Below are 22588 nucleotides of genomic sequence, written 5' to 3' on the forward strand. Positions count from 1 at the left end.
TGAGAACATTTTGCTGGTAGAGAGAAGAACAGATGCGTTAAAATTCCAGCAAATCCCGGAGACAAGCATCCCATTCCCTAAAAAAAAGTTAACACACTTAAAATTCGACATATCCGACTTCCTCAAAAAGTGCAAGCTGAAGGATTTGCCTTGGCTCCCCTAAAGTACCGGAGTAAATAGCGGTTTTTGTAGCTTTCCTCAAGCAAAACAAGTCAAGGCTGAATTATATTATATTGGACTGTTGAGCTGTGGCAAACTGACAAAGAAAACACTCCCCATATGCTCATCTATTAAAGCCTTTTTAAAAACAACAGGTTTGTTGCCTGTAGTTTATGTGCCCGTTTCTCCAGCCGGAAGGGGCACAGCAGGGCTGTTTGCATGCTGGTGCCTGTGAGGTCAGCTGGCACTAAGAGGGATAAGAGTGGCCAGTCAGGATGTGGTTACTGTGTGTTATAAACTAAGCATAGCAAAATGTACACAAGTAACGAAGCCCGAAAAGTTTTACACTCTGCTTTAGTTAATTTTCTTTTCTGAGTATAAACAACATGGCCTTAGGACATGCAGTACACCCGCACACACACACCCATGTACAATACACAGCACACCCTCATCACATGGTAAACCATTACTCTGCTCGTAGCCATAAGCAGGGTTTATTTAAACTGCATTGTTCCAGTATACACATCCTCCTCTGTCCAGCACCCCTGCACTCCAACACTGAGCTGCGTGCGGAGGGCAGGACTTCCGGCCAAGCTTGGCCTGCTCTCTCTGCTCTATCTCTTCTTCATTCACTCAGAGAAGCTGGCCCATGACTCTATTCCACTGTTCTTATCTCATCCGTCCATACTCCCGCTCTCATTTCACTCCTTTCTCCTCCTTATTAACACCATGGCCTACAAACAGCAGCTGCCTGCAAACAGTGACCTACGGGCACAGAGGCCTGGACTATGGCATCCTTTCAAGAGCTAATCAGGCTTGTTGATCGCAGCTAGGTCTATTTTTAGAAGGCAGGTTAATGTGATGTATTTGTAGCTGCCGACCTTTTAATGCCACTTTTAATGATGCATTTGCCTAGTGTGACCCTTCAAACCTGGACAAGAACCTACAATAGCAAGAACACAGCAAGAACCTACAATAGCAAGAAAATAGCAAGAACCTACAATAGCAACTCTATGGACAAAAGTATTGGGACACGTGCTCATTCACAGTTTCTTCCGAAATCAAAGGTATCCCAAAAGTGTTGGATTGAGCTCCTTCGTTCTAGAGAACACAGTTCCACTGCTCCACAGCTCAATGCTGGGGGCTTTATACCCCTCTAGCCCACACTAGTTTACGTGTTTAGCATGCTTATGTGCTCCAGAGACTCCATTTCTATTGGCAGTACTTCTCTGCGGGGACTAGACGATGCTGTGTCAGCAATGCGTGCAAGTTAAAGTAGCTGAATGCATTCATTAGAAGGGGTGTCCACAAACATTTGGACATATAATGTCTGTGTGAAGAACATTTTAAAGGCTAAAGAAGTCATTAAGGTTACTGACCAATTTCAGGTGTTTTTCCCACTCACAGCTCTTTAACAAAACAGTTGTTTAAGGAACCAAAAATTTTTTGTCTATGACATCACTTAAAAGACCCCTTATAACACTTTATACCCCACTTATAACACCTTATAATATTTTTTAAGAATGTATATGATATAAGCTGTGTTCGAGCTTTTTTCTTTTGACGTGCTTGGTTATGTATTCCCCTGCCTTAACCACAGAGTCAATCCTGTCCTTATAGCTCACTTCTCTACCAACTGTGTGCACAAATGTCAAAGAGTTCAAGAGTGGCTATTTCCAGAATAAGAAATGGGATTGAGGTCTGGTGATTTAGATGCTCCAGTGTTCCAGTATTAGAAAGCTGGGCTATTGATCATGGGGTTGCAGGTTCCATGTCCATCTGCTAAGCTGACATTTTTGGGCAGCTGAACAAGGCCTTTAACCCTCTAAGCTATCACAGGGAACATGTTTATTGTAACGTTTTCAAGTAATGTAAGAAAATAAGTCAAGAATCCAGTTTTTTAAAGGTACTCACTGGGTTCTCTTACAACATTGATAATATCTCCATGAGAAAATGTGGAGATCACATCATCACATCTTTATGTGGGAAGTTGTGAAACGCTGATTGAGTTGAATATGATAAAAGCGGTCCAGATAGGCATCCTCTAAGACAGGCCTGGAAATGACATTCTTGAAATGCAAACTGGGTTTACCTGTATTTGTTCTGTTTCCTGATTGCTTTTGCTTGCTGATTGCTTGCATAGTGTTTCCACTTTCACTGCCTGTGTGCTAAATGTGTTGTTTTGTGTGTGATAAGCACTTGTTATGTGAGGGAGATCTTCTACCTGGTGGAAGAAGATTACGAGCTGGAGCTGTATGATCCAGTGTTTTCCTGGATCATACCGCTCTCTGTATCTGTATCAGTGCATCCCACCAACTCAGGGCCATCTTCACTCCCTTCATCTGGCACATTTCCTCCGGAAGCTCGCCTGTTCATCACAGATGTTTGTGACCAAGGAGGCTGCGAAAATACTGGCCTTCATCCCAATGGTATTGTTTCCTGTGGAGCATATTGTTCACCTCTGTAATCCAGAGATTTCCTGAGCTCAAGCCTGGCTGGGCTGTGTGGGATGGCCCAAACGCGTTGACATGAAGAGCCTCTCCCCCAGGCCGAAAGCTGGGGATCTAGAGTTATTATCCCTCTGAGGTCCTCCACAGTGTATACAGAGAAAATATATCTTCTGATGTTCAGTTTAATGCAGAGATGCTGTTGAATCCTTGCCTCATTCACATTCATAGCTAGAAAGGGAGATCGTTTGTTGTGATTTGATGTTAAGTGGAAGCTCTTATTTAATGGAAGAAAAATTTCCATAAACAAAAAGTTCTTCATCTTCTTCTGCCGGAATTTCATGGCTCAACTCGCCCCGTAGTTTTCAAGATATTCACATCGTTCCAACTCCAGATCGTTTGGTCTGATTGTGTGATGTGGGGTTGAACACAGCTTTTCTATTCCACATAGCAACAGATTTTCCCATATAGGAAAAAATGGGGTGCAACCCTTTTGGTACATTTCATAATGTTACAAAAACACTAGTAACACCTAACCAACCACATGACATCCACCTGAGACCATATCAACCATCCGGGATATCATAGCAACTGCCTAGCAACCGCCTACCAATACCCTACTAAATAACCGATAAACAACACTATAGAAACTGCCTGAAATACCATTGCAATCATCTTGGAAGACTGTAGCACCCACCTAGCAAACACTAACCAACGCCAAAGTAACATCAAGCTAGCAACTACTTACCAGCAACATAGCCACCTTAGAATACATTCATTAGCAATGGGCGCAACTGAATGCATTCTTTAGATAGGGGGTCCAGAACACCACAGAAACCACTTGGAATACCATAGCAACCACATAACAACAGTCTAGCAGGGATCATTTAAGCTGCATATAAAGTAATACTAAATAAATAGTACTAATTGAATGTGTAACAAATAAACATTGATCCCTCTGACTAAGGGTCAGTGAGTGGTCCTGCAAGACTGCAAGAACACTGCACTATAATCAGGCTTGGGCTGAGAATTTAGCATGCTTTTATTTTTAGGTAGTCTAGAACAACAGATCTGAGAACACTGCACTCCTTATAAGCACAATGTTCATTTACAGTGTGTGCTATAGATGGTCCGGGATCAAAAATGAGCTTGCCCACCACAATCAGCTGGACACCCGCCAACCTTGTACCCCTCTCGTCACTTGTACACTCACTATTCACTTTATTTAGACAGGCATGAAGGAAAAACAGTTATGTAGTTGGCCTCAACTAAATAACTGCTTTATGAATGTAAGCCAAGGCCTGCATGAGTCTTATCCACAGAAATCTGTTTTCCATTGCTAATCTATGGGCCCCTATCTGTGAGCCTTGTGGGGGGAGGGAGATGGAGTGGCCCACCGTCTGAGATCTAGAGCCCCCTTCATCTATCCTGCTGTCATCTTCCCAGCTTACTGTGGTGTGTAAACACGAGGAGAACACACAAATACCTTCTACAGTCATAAGGGGTGTCGCAAAAGTGTGTGCATGTGTATATATATGAATATATGTAGAAGGTGTCGTTAGCCTCTAACACCTCTTTTAGAAAGCACTTCTCTTGCTAAACAACTATTTATTGAAATATTCATTCGGAAAGGAAAAGTGGTTTCTGTTACTCCAAAGAAACACCTGGCCCCTCTATGAGTGAGTGTTCTGGCCCCTCTATGTGTGAGAGTAGACATGGCTTTAGCTTCAACTCCAATACTGATGTACCTGTATCCTAATAGCTGAAGAAAGCATGGACGCAGTGGTTCCATTCACTTCCGTTCTACTGAAACGGCCATGTTCTCAAATTTGCCACTGGAGTCTGCACAGTAGAGATCATAGGCAGAGCCAGATTCGTCTACTTATTTAGGAGACCAAGTCCCCCTCCTCCCAGATCAAGATTGTCTCAGACTGCCTTTATTGAGCGTGTTTTTACCTCATTCATTGTTTCTTCTGAAATCAAAGGTTTTGACAAAGAATTTATATAGTAACCATCTCAACTGTCCAGGGAAAGCTTTCTGTGAGAATTTGATGGCATTCAGCAACAAGAGTGTAAGTGAGATCAGGATGTTGGATGATGACCACCCCACCTCATCCTCAAATCTCCAACTCATCCCCAACATTTTGGATGAAGCACCAACCATCATTCCAGAGAGCACAATTCCACTGCTCAACAGCTCAGTGCTAGGGGCTTCATCCACCTCTAGCCCATGTCTGGCATTCGGCATGATGTCAAAACGTTCATGTTTATCTGCTCCAGAGAGTCCTATTCTTTTGGCAATACTTCTCTACAGAGACTAGACAAGCTGTGCGTGTGCATTTGCACATCTGAGTACAAAACATTTGCACAACCAGCACAGCAGTATGCAGGACAACCATAGGTTCCCATAATGCAAGATACTGTGCATATGACAAGTGTGCTGTTGGTCATCACAGGCATCTGTCAGCTGCTGTATCGGAGCTGGGGAGCAGTGCTTTTCTTCCAAGCGCATTGGCTACCTAGCGATGCTGCATCGGCGGCAGTTGGAAAAGAGGTGGTGGCCTTAATTGGCCTTCCAAACTGGTAGAAGACAGTAGTCGTTTTTAAGAATCTGTCATGATATAATATTTCACCAATATTCCACCCCTGTACTGCATTATGATTTGACATATTAAATTTGTTGTTTAGGCCATTTATTGGCTGACATTTCCAGAGTCTTATGTCTCAGATTTGAGTAGAACCATGAATCATTTAAGCACGAGAGTCCAAGTCTTCTCTTCAAGCCTCTATTTACTTTTCATTTTCATTATTTGAGAGTACAGTCTCCTCATGACTCATCACACAGTAGAGACTCTAACAGATGAAAACATGCTGGACATTCCGAGTATTCCTCCTCGAATCCTCTCACATTTAAAAATCCCTTCAAGTAGCAGACATGCCCCCCTCCTCTCACACATGCTGCCTAAAAATGGTTATTTCTTTGAGCACTGCAGCCATAAAAGCCATAAAAGGTTGACAATCCCAGTCTTTTCTCCTCCCTCTTTCAGACACAGCCAAGTGCTCTCCTTCCTTCTTACTGGTGTCTCTCTGGGGAATTCCACAGAGTGGCTTTTATTAGGATTTTTTTTTTTCTACTGTTTGCCGACATGTTGCCAGACTTCTATGTCTGAGCAGTTCTGGGGACTACAATACCAAACCTGAAATATTGAATAGTATTCAGCAATCAACCATAACATATACCAATCAACCTAATATATTGAGTAGGTCCCCCCCTCAACAAATCGCAACAGATCTGGCCATTCAAGGCATGATCTCCACAAGACCTCTAAAGGTGTCCTGTAGTATCTGACACCAAGGCGTTAGCAGCAGATCCCTTATCCTTTAAGTCCTGTAAGTTGTGAGGTGAGGCCTCCATGGATTGCATCAAATAACCTTATGTGCCCAGTTCACTGCTTGTCCTTACTTGGACCACATTTTGTAGATACTGACCACTGCAAACCAGAAAAACCCCACAAGACCCGTCTGCCGTTTTTGAAGAGATTCCAACCCAATCATCTATCCATCACAATATGGCCCTGACCAAAGTGGCTCAGATTCTTACGCTTGCCCATTTCCCCTGCTTTTAACACATCAACTTCAAAACCTGGCTGTACACTTGCTGCCTAACACATCCCGCTGCACTGTAGATATAGATAAGAACAATGTTTTTCCTTTACCTGTCAGTGGTACTAATGTTATGGCTGATTGGTGTAAATGAAATATGTAGGTGTATGTTTTCCTGTCCCAGATTATTTTATAGGGATGCTGAGTAATGAAGTCATTCTGTCTGGGTAGTATCTAATTCAGTATTCCTGCAGCTTAACTGGTAGAGCAATAGAGTGTAAATAGAGCATGTACAGCTAACATCTGTGGCGCTAACTGCAGTGCTAACTGTTGATTCCTCTTTCCTGCAGTACGTGCGGGCCAAATGGGCAGTGGAACTGTGAGCAGTTTGTCTGTTTAATGGAACCTGACATGATCCAGGCAGTGAACAGAGGAAACTATGGGTAAGAGCCATGCACATGCCTTTTTTCAAGTCAAGACCAAGGTTTATTCTGGTTGTAAAAGCAGTCTACGTGTGAACAAAAAATAAATCTCTATTTATCGTCTGTCTTTTCAGGTGGAGGGCAGGTAACTACAGTCAGTTTTGGGGGATGACTCTGGATGAGGGGTTGCGCTACCGTCTCGGCACTGAGAAGCCCTCTCGAGCCATCATGAGCATGAACGAGATTCAGGTGAGTAGCTGAGGACAGAACATACCGAGCTTTGTACCAGCCCCCTCATCATAGAAAAATCTACTCAAACGGCCTAGACAAGCAAGCGGCAGCAGTGGCTTAGGAATGGGCATCTATGGCTTTAGGTGGAGCACCAGGTTATTGATGACAGGGTTGTGGGTTTGATACCTGGGTTCGGCAAGCTGTTGCTGTCGGGCTCTTGAGTAAGGCCACCACTCCGGGCACGTGTGTTCACTATGTCACTCAGTGTGTTTGCTCACTAGTGTGTGTGTGTGTGTGTGTTTACTGCACATATGTGTTAAAGGCAGAGGCCAAATTCCAACTGTGTCACACGATTGGTCAACTGGTTGCTCTTTGTCTTTACGTCTTTAGCTTTAGACTGAAGCTACAAGGCTGCTCTCAGCCTCAGACGCCTGATGACTGAGCCGTTCGGAGCCTGATAATGGCTATATTAGTTTTTTTCTTGGGTGGGATTTATTAGTCAGCAGGTGAACAGTGGTCAGTTCTTGAAGGTGATGTGTTAAAAGCAGGCCAAATTGGAATCGGAGACACTTTGACAAGAGCCAAATTGGCATTATGACTGGCTAGATGACTTGGTCAGAACATCTCCAAAACATCAGACAGATCTTGTGGCTAGCACCTACCAAAAGTGGTCAGAGGAAGGGCAACTGGTGAACTGGTGACAGAGTCATGGGCACCTAAGTCTTATTAATGCATGTGGGGAATGAAAGCTAGCCTACACGAGAGCTAACATAGCACAAATTGCTGAAAATGTTGGTGCTGCCTATGACAGAGAGGTGTCAGAATACACAGTTCATCACACCTTGCTGTGCGTGAGCCTGGGAAGCTGCAAACCTATATGAGTGCCCAAACTGACCCGTCTCCACAACCGAAAGCACCTACAATGGACCTGTAAACATTAGAACTTGCATTTTGGAAGATGACAAGACAGTAGAGGCAGTGTGATGGTTTATATGCATGTTCCTTTGACATGTCCCACTTACCTTATCATTGGGCTGGCAGGGTTGCCAGGTCCAGGAAAAACCTCCAGCCCAAGGTTTGCTTAAAAGCCACTCATTAGAAACTTAAATCTTATTATTTTATTCCAGGACAGCTTTTTAAAGTAGCCCAATTTGGCTAAATAATTAGTTTTGACCACATATACTTTTAGGACCATATTATTAATAGTACCTCTTTACCCTCTTTACCATTTCACAATGATCTAAGCATTGTGGGGCCTCTGACCTAGCTAAATCCCAGTTGACTGAGACATTCTCTTGATCAGGTCTTACTTCTATCAGCTCCACAACAGTTTTTCACATAGTCCGAATTAGCCTCAGACATCACAGTTTAGGCTGTTACACCCAGCCAGTGTAATCTAGCATAACCTCTAAATTCATCCATCTAAAAACAACATCCGTCTGAACGTGACTGCTGTTTGATCTCTGATACAGTGAGTCAGCCGGTCTGGTAGAGAAGGTGAAAGGGCTGTAATGGTGTGGTTGGGTGCTCCTGTATCCTGTACGTATCCGGCTGCCTCTGACTGTTTTGATCAGACTCAGTGAGGCCTTCCTAGTCTTCCTCTTCATCAGGCTGCTTATTCTTCACGAGCGCATATTACATAAAGCACACATAACCGAGAGCCCTCCAGTCCTGCGAAGAGGAGGGGGAAGTGAAGAGAGATGTGAGGGAAGGGGAGATATCTAGCCCAGATGCCACAAGTATTTCCCTACGCCCGTATCCCCCCACATTCTCCTCCAACATGTCTCCACCTGCTGCTGGGGCCAGAACGGAGTCTGTTTATCTGCTCCCAGCGAAAAGACACTCAGTACTCACGCCACAATGGGCTAATTAAGCAAATACCACACAAACAAACAGACTAGTTCTACCACTTCAGGGGAAGCTTGTTACTCATAAACCCTTAAAGCTCCACACTCTTAAAAAGAAACTCTTAAGGTGCTTCAAATGGTTCTTTGAGTGATGCCATAGAAGAACTCTTATTTGATGTAAAGGTTCTTCACACGCACACATCTCTATTACAAACATGGTTCCTTATGGAAGAAGCGCCTTCATGTCATCAAGAGTGTAGGGAACCAGAATCCATCATTGCTTTCTAATTAGCTTAATGTTGGTCTAGTGGGACCACAGTATGCATCTACAAAAGTATGTCCTGAATTTTTGGTGAAGGTCTTCATGTACTTTACAAAAATGTATCTACTGTCTAAGGGAATTGGCATCTGTCCTAACCTTGAGTAAAGCTCAGTATACAAGGCAGATGTTGTACAAGTCACTCACATAGCTTTTTGTGGGAACATGAATGTACATCACCACTAACTTCACCCGTAGAGTTGCAAGCGGATATTGACATGTACAATATATCGTCACTGTTATGCAAACCTCATATCTGCAAAATGGCAACTTTACAGGACAAGGAAAAAACATCTTAACTTTCAATGGACGTCAGTCTTTTATTCCAGGTCATTTGGAGCATGTCTATTGGTGCGTCCATCATTAAGAGTTAAGAACAACTGGCAGGTTCAGGTAAAAAAAAAAAAAACACCTCTAGTGGTGGGGCGTCTATCTGATTATCAAAATCATCATCAGTAGGCTCATCCACGTAGGACTGAACAGTTCTGATCCTGTGAATTTACACCTCTGTGTGTAGTTCTGCTTGAGTGACACAGCAGGCCGGGAGTCATGAAAGGAGGGAATGAAGTCAATGAAGCATACACCATTCCAGTGATAGGCCACTCCCAGACTATTCTTAGGTAGCTTTCAGCAGCAAATTTAGATGTTTTTTAGACTTTAAGTTCTCATCGCAAAAGAGTGCCCACCTTCCGCAGTGAAGTATGAGCTCTTACTGACCTGGACTTGAGACTGTTACAGTTTACTGTGTGAGTTTACACTCACATTCCAGAGTTTTGCATCTATTGGTCAGCAATGTAAATCATTAAGATATTAACTGTAGGAATGTGGTGTGTGTAACTGGAAGTATCCCAAGAAGGAAGGCAGCACAGAAGCCTCAAAGGTGAACCGCACAGATGTGTCATATCCCAGTCTCCTGAACTTTCTGTAAGGTGAACTTTGACAGCTGAGGTAGTCCAGACTTTCCTGTTTCAGATTAGAGAAGCGCTGCATTGCCTAAGATCACATTTAATGATTGACTCTACTCTACTCACTGAAAATGAAGTGTTGAGATTTACTCTGGCTTATTAAATGATTGTCTTCACACAAGTAGGGCAGACTGTTTTCGTCTCTCCAGTGATTCATATTAAAGCACTATCCTGCACTTTACTTTTCTACATGTGTATTTTCTTCTGCAGTAGATAAGACCCTCCAACACCTACTATACACTCACTGATATATTGCTCAAGTGTCTGACTGTTTATCTGAGAGAAGAAATGACTAATTATTCCCCTCCCTAACTCATAGATGAATATGGATAGCAATGAGCATCTACCCAGTTACTTCAATGCTGCTGAGAAATGGCCAGGAAAGATCCATGAGCCACTTGACCAGGGCAACTGTGCAGCCTCTTGGGCCTTCTCTACAGCAGGTGAGGACATACTGTACATCATACCGTACATGGGCCTGTCAAAAAGTGGGTGAGTAGATTGTTTGTGGGGATGCATTTTTCAAATACACAATATGCCTCACAATGTCACATCCCACCAAACCCAACACTTCCGTCCTGTGGTGACACCAAACAACAGCAAGACTGTGAAGAGCTGTGTACATTAGTATAAATCCAAGCAACAGCCTTCACCAGAAGCAGGCATCAGATCACCGTATGCACTACTCTTGCCCAGTGAGGACGACTAACAGTGTTTTAATTGGATTCAACAGAGTTGAGGACAAACAACATAGAAAAATAACATGAATTGTTCATAATAGAAAAACATCATGTCTGTTTCATTAAGTAAACATGTGATCAATCAGAGTAGACCTAGTCCTACCCAGGCACACCCGTGGCTACTTGCCTGGCTTACACACTCGAGATAAACCCATCCATATTTACAGTCAAATGACAATATTAGGACCACCCTGGTCTGGAATGAACTCATGTTCTCAGCTCCACTGATAGGAGCTACTATACATCTATACATATATACACTATAGCTCCATATAGGAGCAGTCTGTAGTTCTATAATTACAGATCCATCTGTTTCTCTGCATACTTTATTAGCCTCCCTTCACCTTCATCTTCAGTGGTCGGGACCCCACAGGACCACCACAGAGCAGGTATTATTATTATTTGGGTGGTGACGTCCTCTGATCACTCTATTAGACATGCCTACCTAGCCGATCCACCTTGTAGACATCAAGTCAGAGATAGAGGCTCATCTGTTGCTGTACAGTTTGTGTAGGTCATCCTCTAGTCCTTCATCAGTGACTACAGTGCTTGTATTTGGTAAGTGGAGCTGATATCATGTGCCGAGTTCATTCCAAAGCAGGGGTGCTAATGATATTCTGAAGACTGTGTACTAGTGACAGTGGAATGGCACAGAGTTCTTCCAGGGCCTCTGTGCGTACACACACACACACACACACAGCCTGTGTTTAAGGGCCACACAATACAAATGACCAAGACATAACCAAGCACAAAATGCAGTTAAGTTTAGTCCATGTTAATTACTGCACAACAAGACAGATAATAAAATGTGTAAGAATATCAATTACAAAAGAATACAGATTATTAAACCATGGTTTATTAAACCATAAACTTCCCCCATTTTTCCTGCTGTTTCACTTCATCTCCTTTCATCCCTCCAGCTGTAGCATCAGACCGAATTTCCATTCAGTCTATGGGTCACATGACTCCTCAGTTGTCGCCCCAGAATTTGATTTCCTGTGATACACGGAACCAAGGAGGTTGTGCTGGGGGGCGCATTGATGGGGCCTGGTGGTTCCTGAGGAGAAGAGGGTGGGTTCTCTTTACACTACCACTTCATATCACTATCACAGGAATAGCCTGAACCTCCATGCCTGGCATCGCAATACCCCTGTTGTGCCAGGCCTCCCGCCTAATGTCTCATTAGCATTCCACTCTTCCTCCTGTTCTCAGTGTGGTGACAGAGGATTGCTATCCGTTCGCGCCGCCCCAGCAGACCCCTGCTGAGGTCAGCCGCTGTATGATGCAGAGCCGCTCGGTGGGCCGAGGGAAGAGACAGGCCACGGCGCGCTGCCCCAACAGCCACACCTACCACAACAACATCTACCAGTCCACCCCACCCTACAGACTCTCCTCCAACGTAAGAAACCCTCAGCGAGGGACAACAACATCCTCCCAGTCAGGGCAATACCCTCACAAGTCTTTCAAGTGCACTTCAAACACTACTGCAGACAAGCCCACTCAAACACACTCCCTAATCTTACATAATACGCTGCTTACACGGCTTTAGTACACATTTGACAAAATACCTCACTGCAAGTTGAATGGCATCCTAATCTCCCTCAGTCTGCTCAGGGTTCTCAATACAGCTTGCAGAGTTTTCGTGTGGAAATAGCAGGAATGCACTGACAATTAGCAAGCTTACACTCTGGTCCACAGATAAGAACTTTGATGATGTATTGAGTTTAGTCTTTGTATTTGTTTTACCCTGAGTTTAGTCTTCTAAAGGAGAGAATTGAACACCGGTGGAAACATAGAGTCCCATTCTCTCAATAGGCCAACAGGTCAACTTACAGCAGTATGCAAAAGTTTGGAAGTGAAAGTTTGGATTTTGGAAGTGAAAATTCCATTAGAAACCTTGAAACCAAACATGGTTTCATAATTACTGTGTGCTTTCACTCCAGGCCATATTCACAATCACCTGCTTGCCTTCAGGTTTATGGGCACAATCAAACACAGCTCATTGAACTAACACCAGAATGCAGTTTATCACATCAAGCGCAAGCGTCTGTCAAAGTAAAAGAGGTTTATGATCTTAATGTGTAGATTCATCTCACATCAATTATTTCTTACCTCTGTTCTCTATTTTCCTCACAGGAGAAGGAGATAATGAAGGAGATCATGGATAATGGACCTGTGCAAGGTATGGGGTGGAGCTGAGAGGGTGTGTGAGAATGATATAACAGAGAACACAGCATGTAGCATTTAGAGCTCAGCTGTTTATCTGCTAATGCAGTGCTGATGCAGTGATTCCTGGGTTTGAACGTTGAGTTGACCTGGGAGTAAGAATGTCAGAAATTCAGTACAGTAGGGGTGGGTGATGAGGCATAAATTAAATATTATGTATATATTATTTGATGACATTTCATCAATGCACAATACAGATCACTATACATTATTTCTATTAAGCTTGATAAGTGGCAAAATATTTGAAAAATCCAACTAATGGCTACTTTAAAAAGGTGATCACCAGAGCCAACAGCAGTATTAAGGAAATGGTATGTTCATACCAAGGTAAACCTAAAACCGGTATACCGCTGTAACCCTACAGCATAGTAGTGTAATAGTGTAATAGTATAATAGAAAAGAATGTTCAAAATTAAAAAAAAGGCCAGAAGTGCTTGAATTGTGTACTTTTCCTCAAAGAAACAACAAACAAGAGGTGAAAGAAATAATTTCTAATAATATATATTATAAATTAATATACAATATAATACAATATAAATTATTATTATTTCATATTATATAAAGAAGGAAAGAAAGAAAGAAAGAGATAATACTAATAAGTAAAAGTAAAACTTTTATAGGTAAAGACAAAAATGCTTTTTTGATGTAATGTAGTTGTAGTTGTGTGAGTAGGTCCTAACTAAATAGAAACTTTCTAAATTGGTGATAAATTAGGAAAAAACATTAAAAAAATAACATCTGAGTATTTGAGTAAGATGATTTTTGTTCAGCGCTGCACGGACTGGTGCGTCTGTGTTTTGTTGTCGTTGGCCGAACAGAGGCTAAAAGGTTCCCTGACAGAGTTTTGATAGTGTGTGCGATTTCCGGGAAGCTCTTCTAACCGGCTTCACTTTGAATGTCACAATGGCTACAGCTTGATTGAAATCTTAAACAATCACAACAACAAAGTTTAGGACTGTCACAATAGCTGCAGCTTGATTGAACTCTTAAACAATCACAACAACAAAGTTTAGGACCTCCATCAGTCTGCCCTCAGTCTGCTATCACTTTCATCTGTTTGTGATCAGGCAGGGGAAAGAGATGCCTGGGTGGGCTTTGCTGGATGTTAAATAATCAAGCTTTTAAAGCAGCCATACTTTCAGTGCTGTGTACTGCACACTGATAAGAGCTGGACACTGCCAGGTTTTATGTAAGTGGTGAATATGTGAGAGAGGTTGGAAAGTTCAGAGTTATAAAGTTAGTTACAAAGCTCCTGAACCGTGTGTAGTGTGTACCTGGACCAGAACATTTTGCTTCTAGCCTCAAAGGTCAACTGTAGGTGGACTATTGGCATTTTAGCAACACACTGGTAGAATGCTATGAATAGCCTTGCCTTCAAAAGCTTTGTTCTTAAAGAACAAACAAGGATGTGACTGAGCTGTATGTAATGGGTGTGTCTGATTGTTCGTGTCCCCTCTTTAGCCATCCTGAATGTCCACGAGGACTTCTTTACGTACAAGAGTGGAATCTATCGATACACAAATGTCAACTTCAACAAAGCGCCGCAGTACCGCAAGCATGGGACCCACTCAGTGAGGATCACAGGGTAAGAGCTGCTCTTTCCCACAGCACTAACCAGCAGGGTAACCTTTTCCCTCCTGCAGTGGAAGTGGTCAGGAGGATGTGAATGGACTGAAGTGAAGCGAAAACAAAGGTCTCACGAGTTTCACCAAGTTTGGATCAAAGTATCTATTTTGATGTCTAGCTGCTTCTAGTGGACTCTTGCTTTGAAGAAATGCCCAGCACAGGGATTAATGAGTCTGTTTTCATGTGTACAGCTGGCCAGGGTGCAAAAACGATAAATATGTTATAGTGTATATATATATATATATATATATATATATATATATATATATATATATATATATATATATATATGTTTTTGTTCATGTAAAATTGAAAATGCCAACCTAGTCCTCAATCCATATATTAGCAGCAAAGACTTTGAACTTTGAACAGTTGTTACAGTAGATACAGTAGATAGCCATGTTCTCGCTAGAAAAGGAGATAGCAAGGCTTGTAGCCGTTCACTCATAGAAGCACAAACCAGTTAAGAAAGAGTTCTCTGAGTTAGCTATAAAATAATGCAGATTATTTTATATTCATTATATATACATGTTATGTCCAAATGTTTGTAGAAACCCCTTCTAATGAATGCATTCAGCTACTTTAAGTTGCATCCATTGCTGACACAGATGTGCAAATGCACACATACAGCTTGTCTAGGTCCTGCAAAGAAATATTGCCAGTAGAATAGGACTCTCTGGAGCAGATAAACATGAACCTTTTGGCACCATGCCTAATGCCAGGCATGGGTCAGAGTAGTAGAAAGCCCCCCAGGATTGAGTTGTTCAGCAGTGAAACTGTGCTCTCTGGAATTATGGTTGATGCTCCATCCATCCATCCTGAATTTTGGGGATTTGATTCCTCACAGCAGTGCTCCAAAATCCAGTAGAAAGCCTTCCCTGGACAGTAGAGACAGTTACTCTTACAAAAGCAGGATAAACTTTTTTTGAATTAAGAAGAAACCATAAATGAGCAGGTGTCCCAATACTTTTGTCCTGATCATGTATTGATATGAAGTGATCATGAGACCCTTTGAGTGCTCATACAAGGCAAAGACTAACATTGGGCCTTCAGAGTACACCTCTGTACAACTTCCAGAAAAGCTCCTTGTTACCATGACCACCACAAATATGCAGACACAACACCTGGATGTCTGGCTGGTCAGCCCCGCCCTTCCAGCCATGTCCCTGCCCCCTCTGACTGCCTGCACCACCTTCACATAGCACTCTGCCCTCTGTCTGCCTCGCTAGAATTCAGCAAAGAGCAGATACTGCAGCAGTCTTTTGTTGAGTTACTGGAACAGACTAGAGACTGAGGGCTGCCTGGAGAACTGATTGGCCTTAGCAGGTGGAACCGACTTCACCCAGACTGGGAGAGTTCAGATTACTTTAATTCCATTATATGATAACATGCCATTATGGCCGCTTTCTTAAGCAACTGAAAACAGTCATGAGCTCTATCCAAGTGGATTTGAAAATACCTTTAATTTGCTGTTTTCTCTTTAGCTTGGTAATTAACACACTTACTCTGCAACACCCATCATCCCATCATCACCCAGTTTTCAGCACCGTCAGTATCTGAGCGGAGAAACCCGATTTGGTTTCTGTGCTGATTTCAAACCTAAAATAGCCGATGGCCAGTGAATGTGCAGCTTTTCAAGCAGAGATGCACTGATTTGGGCTGATGATAAATATCCAGCATTATGCACATATCTGCTGGTCAAACATTTATTAAATGTAGAAATTGAGACAAAATCTGATCTGTGTTTTAGAGAAATGGAGTTATGGAGATATTTGTGTTGGTTTACAAATGCAGTGAATATTCTAATATTTAGAGCAGCAGACCAACATCAGCTAAACCTTCTGCTGTTCACTTATTAAATACACTATATGTGCAAATATTTGTGGAAACCCCTTCTAATGAATGTGGTGCAACTTAAGTACAGCTTATCTAGTCCCTGTAAAGAAATACTGCCAAAAAAATAAGGACTCTCTGGAGCAGATGAACACAAACCAATTAGCACCGTGCCTAATGCCAGGCATGGGATAGAGGGGTATGAAGCCCCTCAGCATTTAACTGCAGAGCAGTAAAACTGGGTTCTCTGGAATGGTGCTTCATCCAGTATGTTTGGGATGAGGTGGGGTAGTAATCATCTAACATTCTGACCTGACTAATGTTTTTGTTGCAGAATGCAATCAAATCCTCACAGCTCCAAAGTCTAGTAGAAAGCATTCACAAGATAGAAGATTTCAGAAGAAACAATGAATGAGAATGTGTCCCAATATTTTTGTCCATATAGTGTACATCATCAAAAAAATATCAGTTAAAAATATCATTTTAAAATGTCAGAAATAGCTGATCGCCAGAATGTGAGTACACAGAGTACACAGCTATGGCAAGTTTTCATCAGTCAAACCAAGTCACTCAGGTTGATGGCATGGGCACTGGTCCTTGATAACCTGGGCTGGTGGTATCTGTGTTTTGTGTTTTGTGTGTGTGTGTGTGTGTGTAAGGACTGACTTGCTCCCGGTGTCTGTATGTGTGTGACATGCTTCAGTGGTGATGATGATGGTGGGTGAGTGGCTGTCTGAACCCTGGCTTTTCTCCTGCCTGTGTCCCTCGCTGACGCTGCGGTTCTTTCGCAGCTCTGGAGACCCAGGGGGGAGCGCTGGGGCTATGGATTTGGGATAGGGGGGGCAGCAACAGTGTTTTTATGGAGAAAATCCACCACAGTGTATTCCGTTAAGCCAAGGGCCTGGGAAAGTTTATGGAAAGCTCATTGGTGTCCACTGTAGTGGAAAGGCATTGTCTGATAGGCTGATCCTGACTCCACTGGGCGGACAGTGGGCCTAAACCCACAGCAGTTCAGGGGTGGACCAGGAGCCATGGTATGTCTGTCATTGTCCAAAGCCAAGGCCACCAAACTGGGTGAGAAGTCCATGGCAGTGCTCCCACTGTTGCCAAAAACAGAGCCATAAGTCCCTAAAGTCCCTAACGTTTTAGAATGTTTTGCTTTTAGATGTTTTTATATGTTAATCTGAAGCCCTGCTTCTGCCTCTTCCCCAGCGTTCTGCTCTCACACAAAGATAATGCAGTTGTTCCATAGAGGCACATCGTAACAGACTGACTGAATGTTCTGATCCAGGAATGGAAATAAAGTGAGGGACATTTTAGTCTGATCTTTGAGAACACTCAGAGACACGCGGGGCAGCAGTCATACTTGAACATTTAAGGAATGGAACAAGGCCTGGCGCTGCACCAGAACAGAGGGTACCCTCAGCTGGGTCATAGGCCTGGCCAAACTCACTACTCAGAAATGTTGTTGTTGACGTACTCAGGAGAAGGCATGAGGCAGGCGTGTGCTGCTTCCCGGCGCTCGCATCCTTCCTCCTTCTCAGGTTGGCATGCGGGGAATTCCACCTCATCCGAAGCAGTGCTAGCTTGCTCCTCCTGGAATGTTGGCGTCTTTCATCGGCTGAAAGGTTTTGTTCGTCGGGGGCTTTTTATATTTGCAAACAGAAAGGTCAAGGGCACTCAAAGGGTGTAGATATTATCATTAGCGGCGTTCCGTTGCAATGTCTGTTAGCACTTCATTTGAAGGCTTCCTACTTTAGGACTTTATAACCCATGCATAAGCACTGAATAACAAATAATGCTAAACAAGCGTAAAGCAATACTGGAGTTATGAACGGTTTACACAGATAATCGCACAATGATGTGAGATTGAAGTAAATGGCATTGCGTTGCCATTAATACCATTAATAAGCTTATTTTATAGTGCTGTGGTTCTTATTATTTTGAAATGTTATGAATAGAATCAAACAAAGCCCAAAATTCAGTGATTGTTATAGTGATTGTTTCACGAACAGCTGCTATAAAACACATGGCCAGAAATGTGCTTTACACATCAGTGGTGCTGCATTATTACTTAAATAATATCAATAATAAGCTCTCATACAGAATCCGCACTCAGCAAACATATGAGTTATCCTGCTTTATCTGTTATGTAGTCATAGAAAACACAGGACCGCTTACAATCTGTAGGGAAAAAAGCACTAGTCAATATAGACGTGCATGTGGTGCCATCGCATGATAGATTTAAGCGAGTCTTTCTTTTTCTCTAGGTCCGATACCGGGTCAGTTGGGTACAAAGGCCCTAAATCAGTTCTGTAAATTTCTTCTGTAAATTTCAGAAAATACAATATAGCTTACAGTGCATTTTTATTACTTAATTAAAAGCTCTGGCCACCTTTACATTGTGTGTTGGGATCAATATTTAAATTTTGGGATCAACTTTATTAACTGCCGTTCCCTTCAAGATTTTGAAACACGAGGTTCTGGTCAGGCAGGGACAACATATATATTTCATCACTGTCACACAAAAAAACTTTACAGAGGAAGGAAATGGAAATTGTTGTCAAATATTCAATACCATTTCTATTGATCCATTCATCATGAAATATTGACACAATGTAAAGAACAACTGGCAGATTCACATTTTTTGTGACAGCAACAATCTACACTATATGGACAAAAGTATTGGGACACCTGCCCATTCTTTGTGTCCATCATTCCAGAGAACGCAGTTCCACTGCTCCACAGCTCAATACCCCAGTACCCCTCTAGCCCTTTCCTGGCATTAGGAATTCTGCCAATAGGTTCATGGATATCTGCTCCAATGAGTCTTATTCTTATGGCAGTACTTCTCTACAGGGACAAGACAAGCCGTGTGCGTGTGTATATGTGTGCATTTGAACATCTGTGTCAGCAATGGGAGTAACTTAAAGTAGCTGAATGCTTTTATTAGAGGGATTATATGGTGCATTTGTGTCCACAAACATAAAATGGAAACATTTGGATAAATCTTTCATGTACATGGTGAATGTTGTGCTGAAATAACATTGTGCTCGATTGGTTTAATAATGCCATGTCAGCGGTATTCAAATACTGATACACGGCTTTGACCTTCTTCAGATGGGGAGAAGAAAGAGATTACAGCGGGAGAACACAGAAGTACTGGGTAAGAAACCTCATGCCCTCTGAAATCATATTTGCCAGTCAATCACGGTCAAACCATGTCTGACAAACACTCCACTGCTCTTCTTGCAGATCGCTGCCAACTCATGGGGCAAGAACTGGGGAGAGGACGGTTACTTCCGCATCGCACGAGGAGAAAACGAATGCGAGATCGAGGCCTTCGTGATTGGCGTGTGGGGCAGGGTAACCATGGAGGACATGCACAACCACCATCACCATCACGGAAGACGCAAATAGAGATGCACAGAAGAGTCTGCCTCTGATCCCTGCCCCCTCCTCCCAGTGAGAGCCGTGTACACCTCATTGCCAACAAACACCAAATACTCAGTCAGGAGAGTGGGGTGTGGTTTCCATCAAAGCCATCAAACGCAGTCCAGTGATCTTCCTGCAGTATCTATCAAACTAGCTTATCATTGCCAGTGACATGTAAAACTGTAACCTTCTGCAGAGTTTCTGATGCACATGTTACAGATGATGTATCCATTTCTCCTCTTGTGCTTCTGGAAATGCAATGCAAACTCGAGCAGTTTCACTTTACAGCTTGTACACCAAATGGTAGGCCTTGGTTTCTGGTGGTGGAAACCTGTCTCCCCAAGTGTTCCCCACTGGCCCTCTGCTGGCCACAGGACTCAATTACAAACCACTCAGGACTTCTCACAGGTCCCAGGTTCTCTTCATTACAGTGACCACAGTTCACCTCACCTTAGCCTGAAATGTCCATTTTTAATTGCAAGGATGGCTCTAATTTTTACTGTGTGTTATTTTATTAGATTTTCTTTCATTTTAGGTTCACAGTTCAGAACAGATTCAGGGGGTTACAGGTGGCCGTCTTACCCCAGTGCAAACACCAACACCTTTCTTGTGTGTAAAGTGTACACAACATACATTCCAGCATTGAGGCAAAGATATACACTGGAAAAGGCAACGGACATGGTGGGGGTTGGGGGGAGGGGGAGGGGGGGGGGGTGCTGAGTGGACTAAGAGGTTGGATTTATGACCAATTATTTATTCTAAAATTCCCTAGAACTGTTTTTACAATAAAAATCCTTGTGGTTGTGTATTTTATTCCTGAAAGATTGGTTGCATTAGTTTTTATTAAACATTATAGATCCGTTTAGCCCAAGAGCATCAAACCTCTTTTCACCCATGGGACAGGGATAATTATGATTGATTGAGCATTCTGCTTCATTAAAATGTCCGTTAAAACCAGCACATAACAGTAAGACTGGAGCAATGAAACACTGTGTGTCCAGCTGTAGTTACACTGCCATAGCACGGCTGCGTTTCAGTCCAAAACACCTGTAATGCTGAAATTCCAGCTCAGGCCTCACTGTTGTTGTAGTGACATTCAGTGGTTTCAAAGGAATCTTACACTTTTTATGAAATAGGGGGGTTCTTTTAACCAGCAACATCACGAAAATAGGTTGTAAGATCAAGTATGCCTTCTAGTCAAGAGTTTAGACGTGTACTGTTTGGATGAAGGCCCTAATCGTTCCTTTGTTAAACAAGGCAAGGAATAAAATCCAGTGAAACATAAGCAGAGTGGGATTTCCATGGACAATACTGACCAATTAATGATAGACTTACCAATTCTGGAATACACACAACTCTCTCTTAATAGTCTTTTATTATGTAAACTAACAATGTGCATAGTCAAGGTCACCTTACTTACTCTGTATTTTACTTTTAACCTATTCTGAGTATTTTATTTCAAATAAAAACATTGTAAAACAGCAGCGATGCGAATGCTACTATGGGTGAAAAGAGAACAGAACAAAACCACTGAGTATTGGGATTTAGGATTGTAGAGGATCTTATTTTTATTTTGTATTTTTAGGATTTATTAGAGATGAATTATTTTTTCTACATTACAAGCAGGACCTCATCACTGCTGGAAATCATCAAACCATTCCATCGAACCACAAAATGATGCAGATGTTGCACAAGACACTTTTGTTTCTGCCCATCAGGCCCTGAATTGAGACAATTTCCCCAGTATTTTCCCACTACAGGAAAAAAAATCGGATTTCTGTTCAGTCATATTTAACCATATATGGGGAAAGCGTGTGGTCGGTTTCAGAGCATTACATTAAGCTTGCGTGTCGGCCTTTCACTGTATATCATGCTCAGTTGTATTATTATCATCAAAGTCCAGACCCACACACAGGCCGAGGCCGTTCACAGCAGCACATTTGGATAAGCACAAAAGGCCGCCGGAAGCTGCACAGAGCAAACACAGCTGCTGACTTTTAACATGGCATCATTACTGCTGAATCACTCCCAATAATCGACCCCAGGTGGTCACGTGACGGGCATAGGCTTGAAGTAACCTGTGGGTGCAGGGCTTTGTTAATCTGTTCTGAATACCTGTGATAAATCTTCCTGTCTGGTGTGTCACTAGTCTGCTGAGCAACCCTGACAGACCCTCTGCTACTGAACAACATTCCCCTATTTATTTCTGATGTGTCGTGACCATCATAAGCTACGTTCACTGTTAACGGACATAAACTTGACATTTTGGCCCTAGCCTGATCTTAAAGCTGTGATGGACTTCTCTATCCATCTACGAACTATATATCCAGCCAGAATCCATTTACCCACCCAGATAAACAACCACCTCCAAAGCCTGCTCCAGCAGAGCGAGCACGGAGAGACTGAACCCAAGTCATGCAGAGGAAATGTATGGGGGATTATGCTCTTTGGAGTTTCTCTTAAGGCTCCTGTATGGAAAAATCTGGTCTCGATCCAGTTTGAAGCGTGTGCTCCAAATCTCTGTGTTTATTTAAGAGCAAAGTTCGTGAATGATGTTCTCCTGGTCTTTTGTGCAATGTGTGTGATCTTGCTGTCTCTTGTATTGTATGTATGCAATGCAAACCACCGTAGTGTTCACTTGTGTGCTGCAATAAAATCTAAACCCAACAGTGGCTCATTCAGATATACAACACGCCAACCTGTAACTTTTGTATTCAAATAAATAAATTGACACA

At 42.6% G+C, this 22588-nt stretch overlaps 1 protein-coding gene across 1 annotated transcript in view; it reads left to right on the forward strand.

Annotated features, from left to right (window-relative positions):
- tinagl1 (tubulointerstitial nephritis antigen-like 1) overlaps positions 1 to 22588 on the forward strand; it is a 36786-nt gene extending 14198 nt beyond the window's left edge. Inside the window, exons 4-12 of the mRNA XM_072676136.1 lie at positions 6560 to 6652; positions 6766 to 6880; positions 10313 to 10436; positions 11654 to 11804; positions 11946 to 12132; positions 12870 to 12915; positions 14421 to 14544; positions 19539 to 19584; positions 19674 to 22588. Coding sequence (XP_072532237.1) covers positions 6560 to 6652; positions 6766 to 6880; positions 10313 to 10436; positions 11654 to 11804; positions 11946 to 12132; positions 12870 to 12915; positions 14421 to 14544; positions 19539 to 19584; positions 19674 to 19838 — 1051 coding nt within the window. The 3' untranslated portion in view covers positions 19839 to 22588. The remainder of the gene's footprint in view (positions 1 to 6559; positions 6653 to 6765; positions 6881 to 10312; positions 10437 to 11653; positions 11805 to 11945; positions 12133 to 12869; positions 12916 to 14420; positions 14545 to 19538; positions 19585 to 19673) is intronic.

Source organism: Salminus brasiliensis, chromosome 3, assembly GCF_030463535.1.
Source record: "Salminus brasiliensis chromosome 3, fSalBra1.hap2, whole genome shotgun sequence".
Lineage (NCBI taxonomy): Eukaryota > Metazoa > Chordata > Actinopteri > Characiformes > Bryconidae > Salminus > Salminus brasiliensis.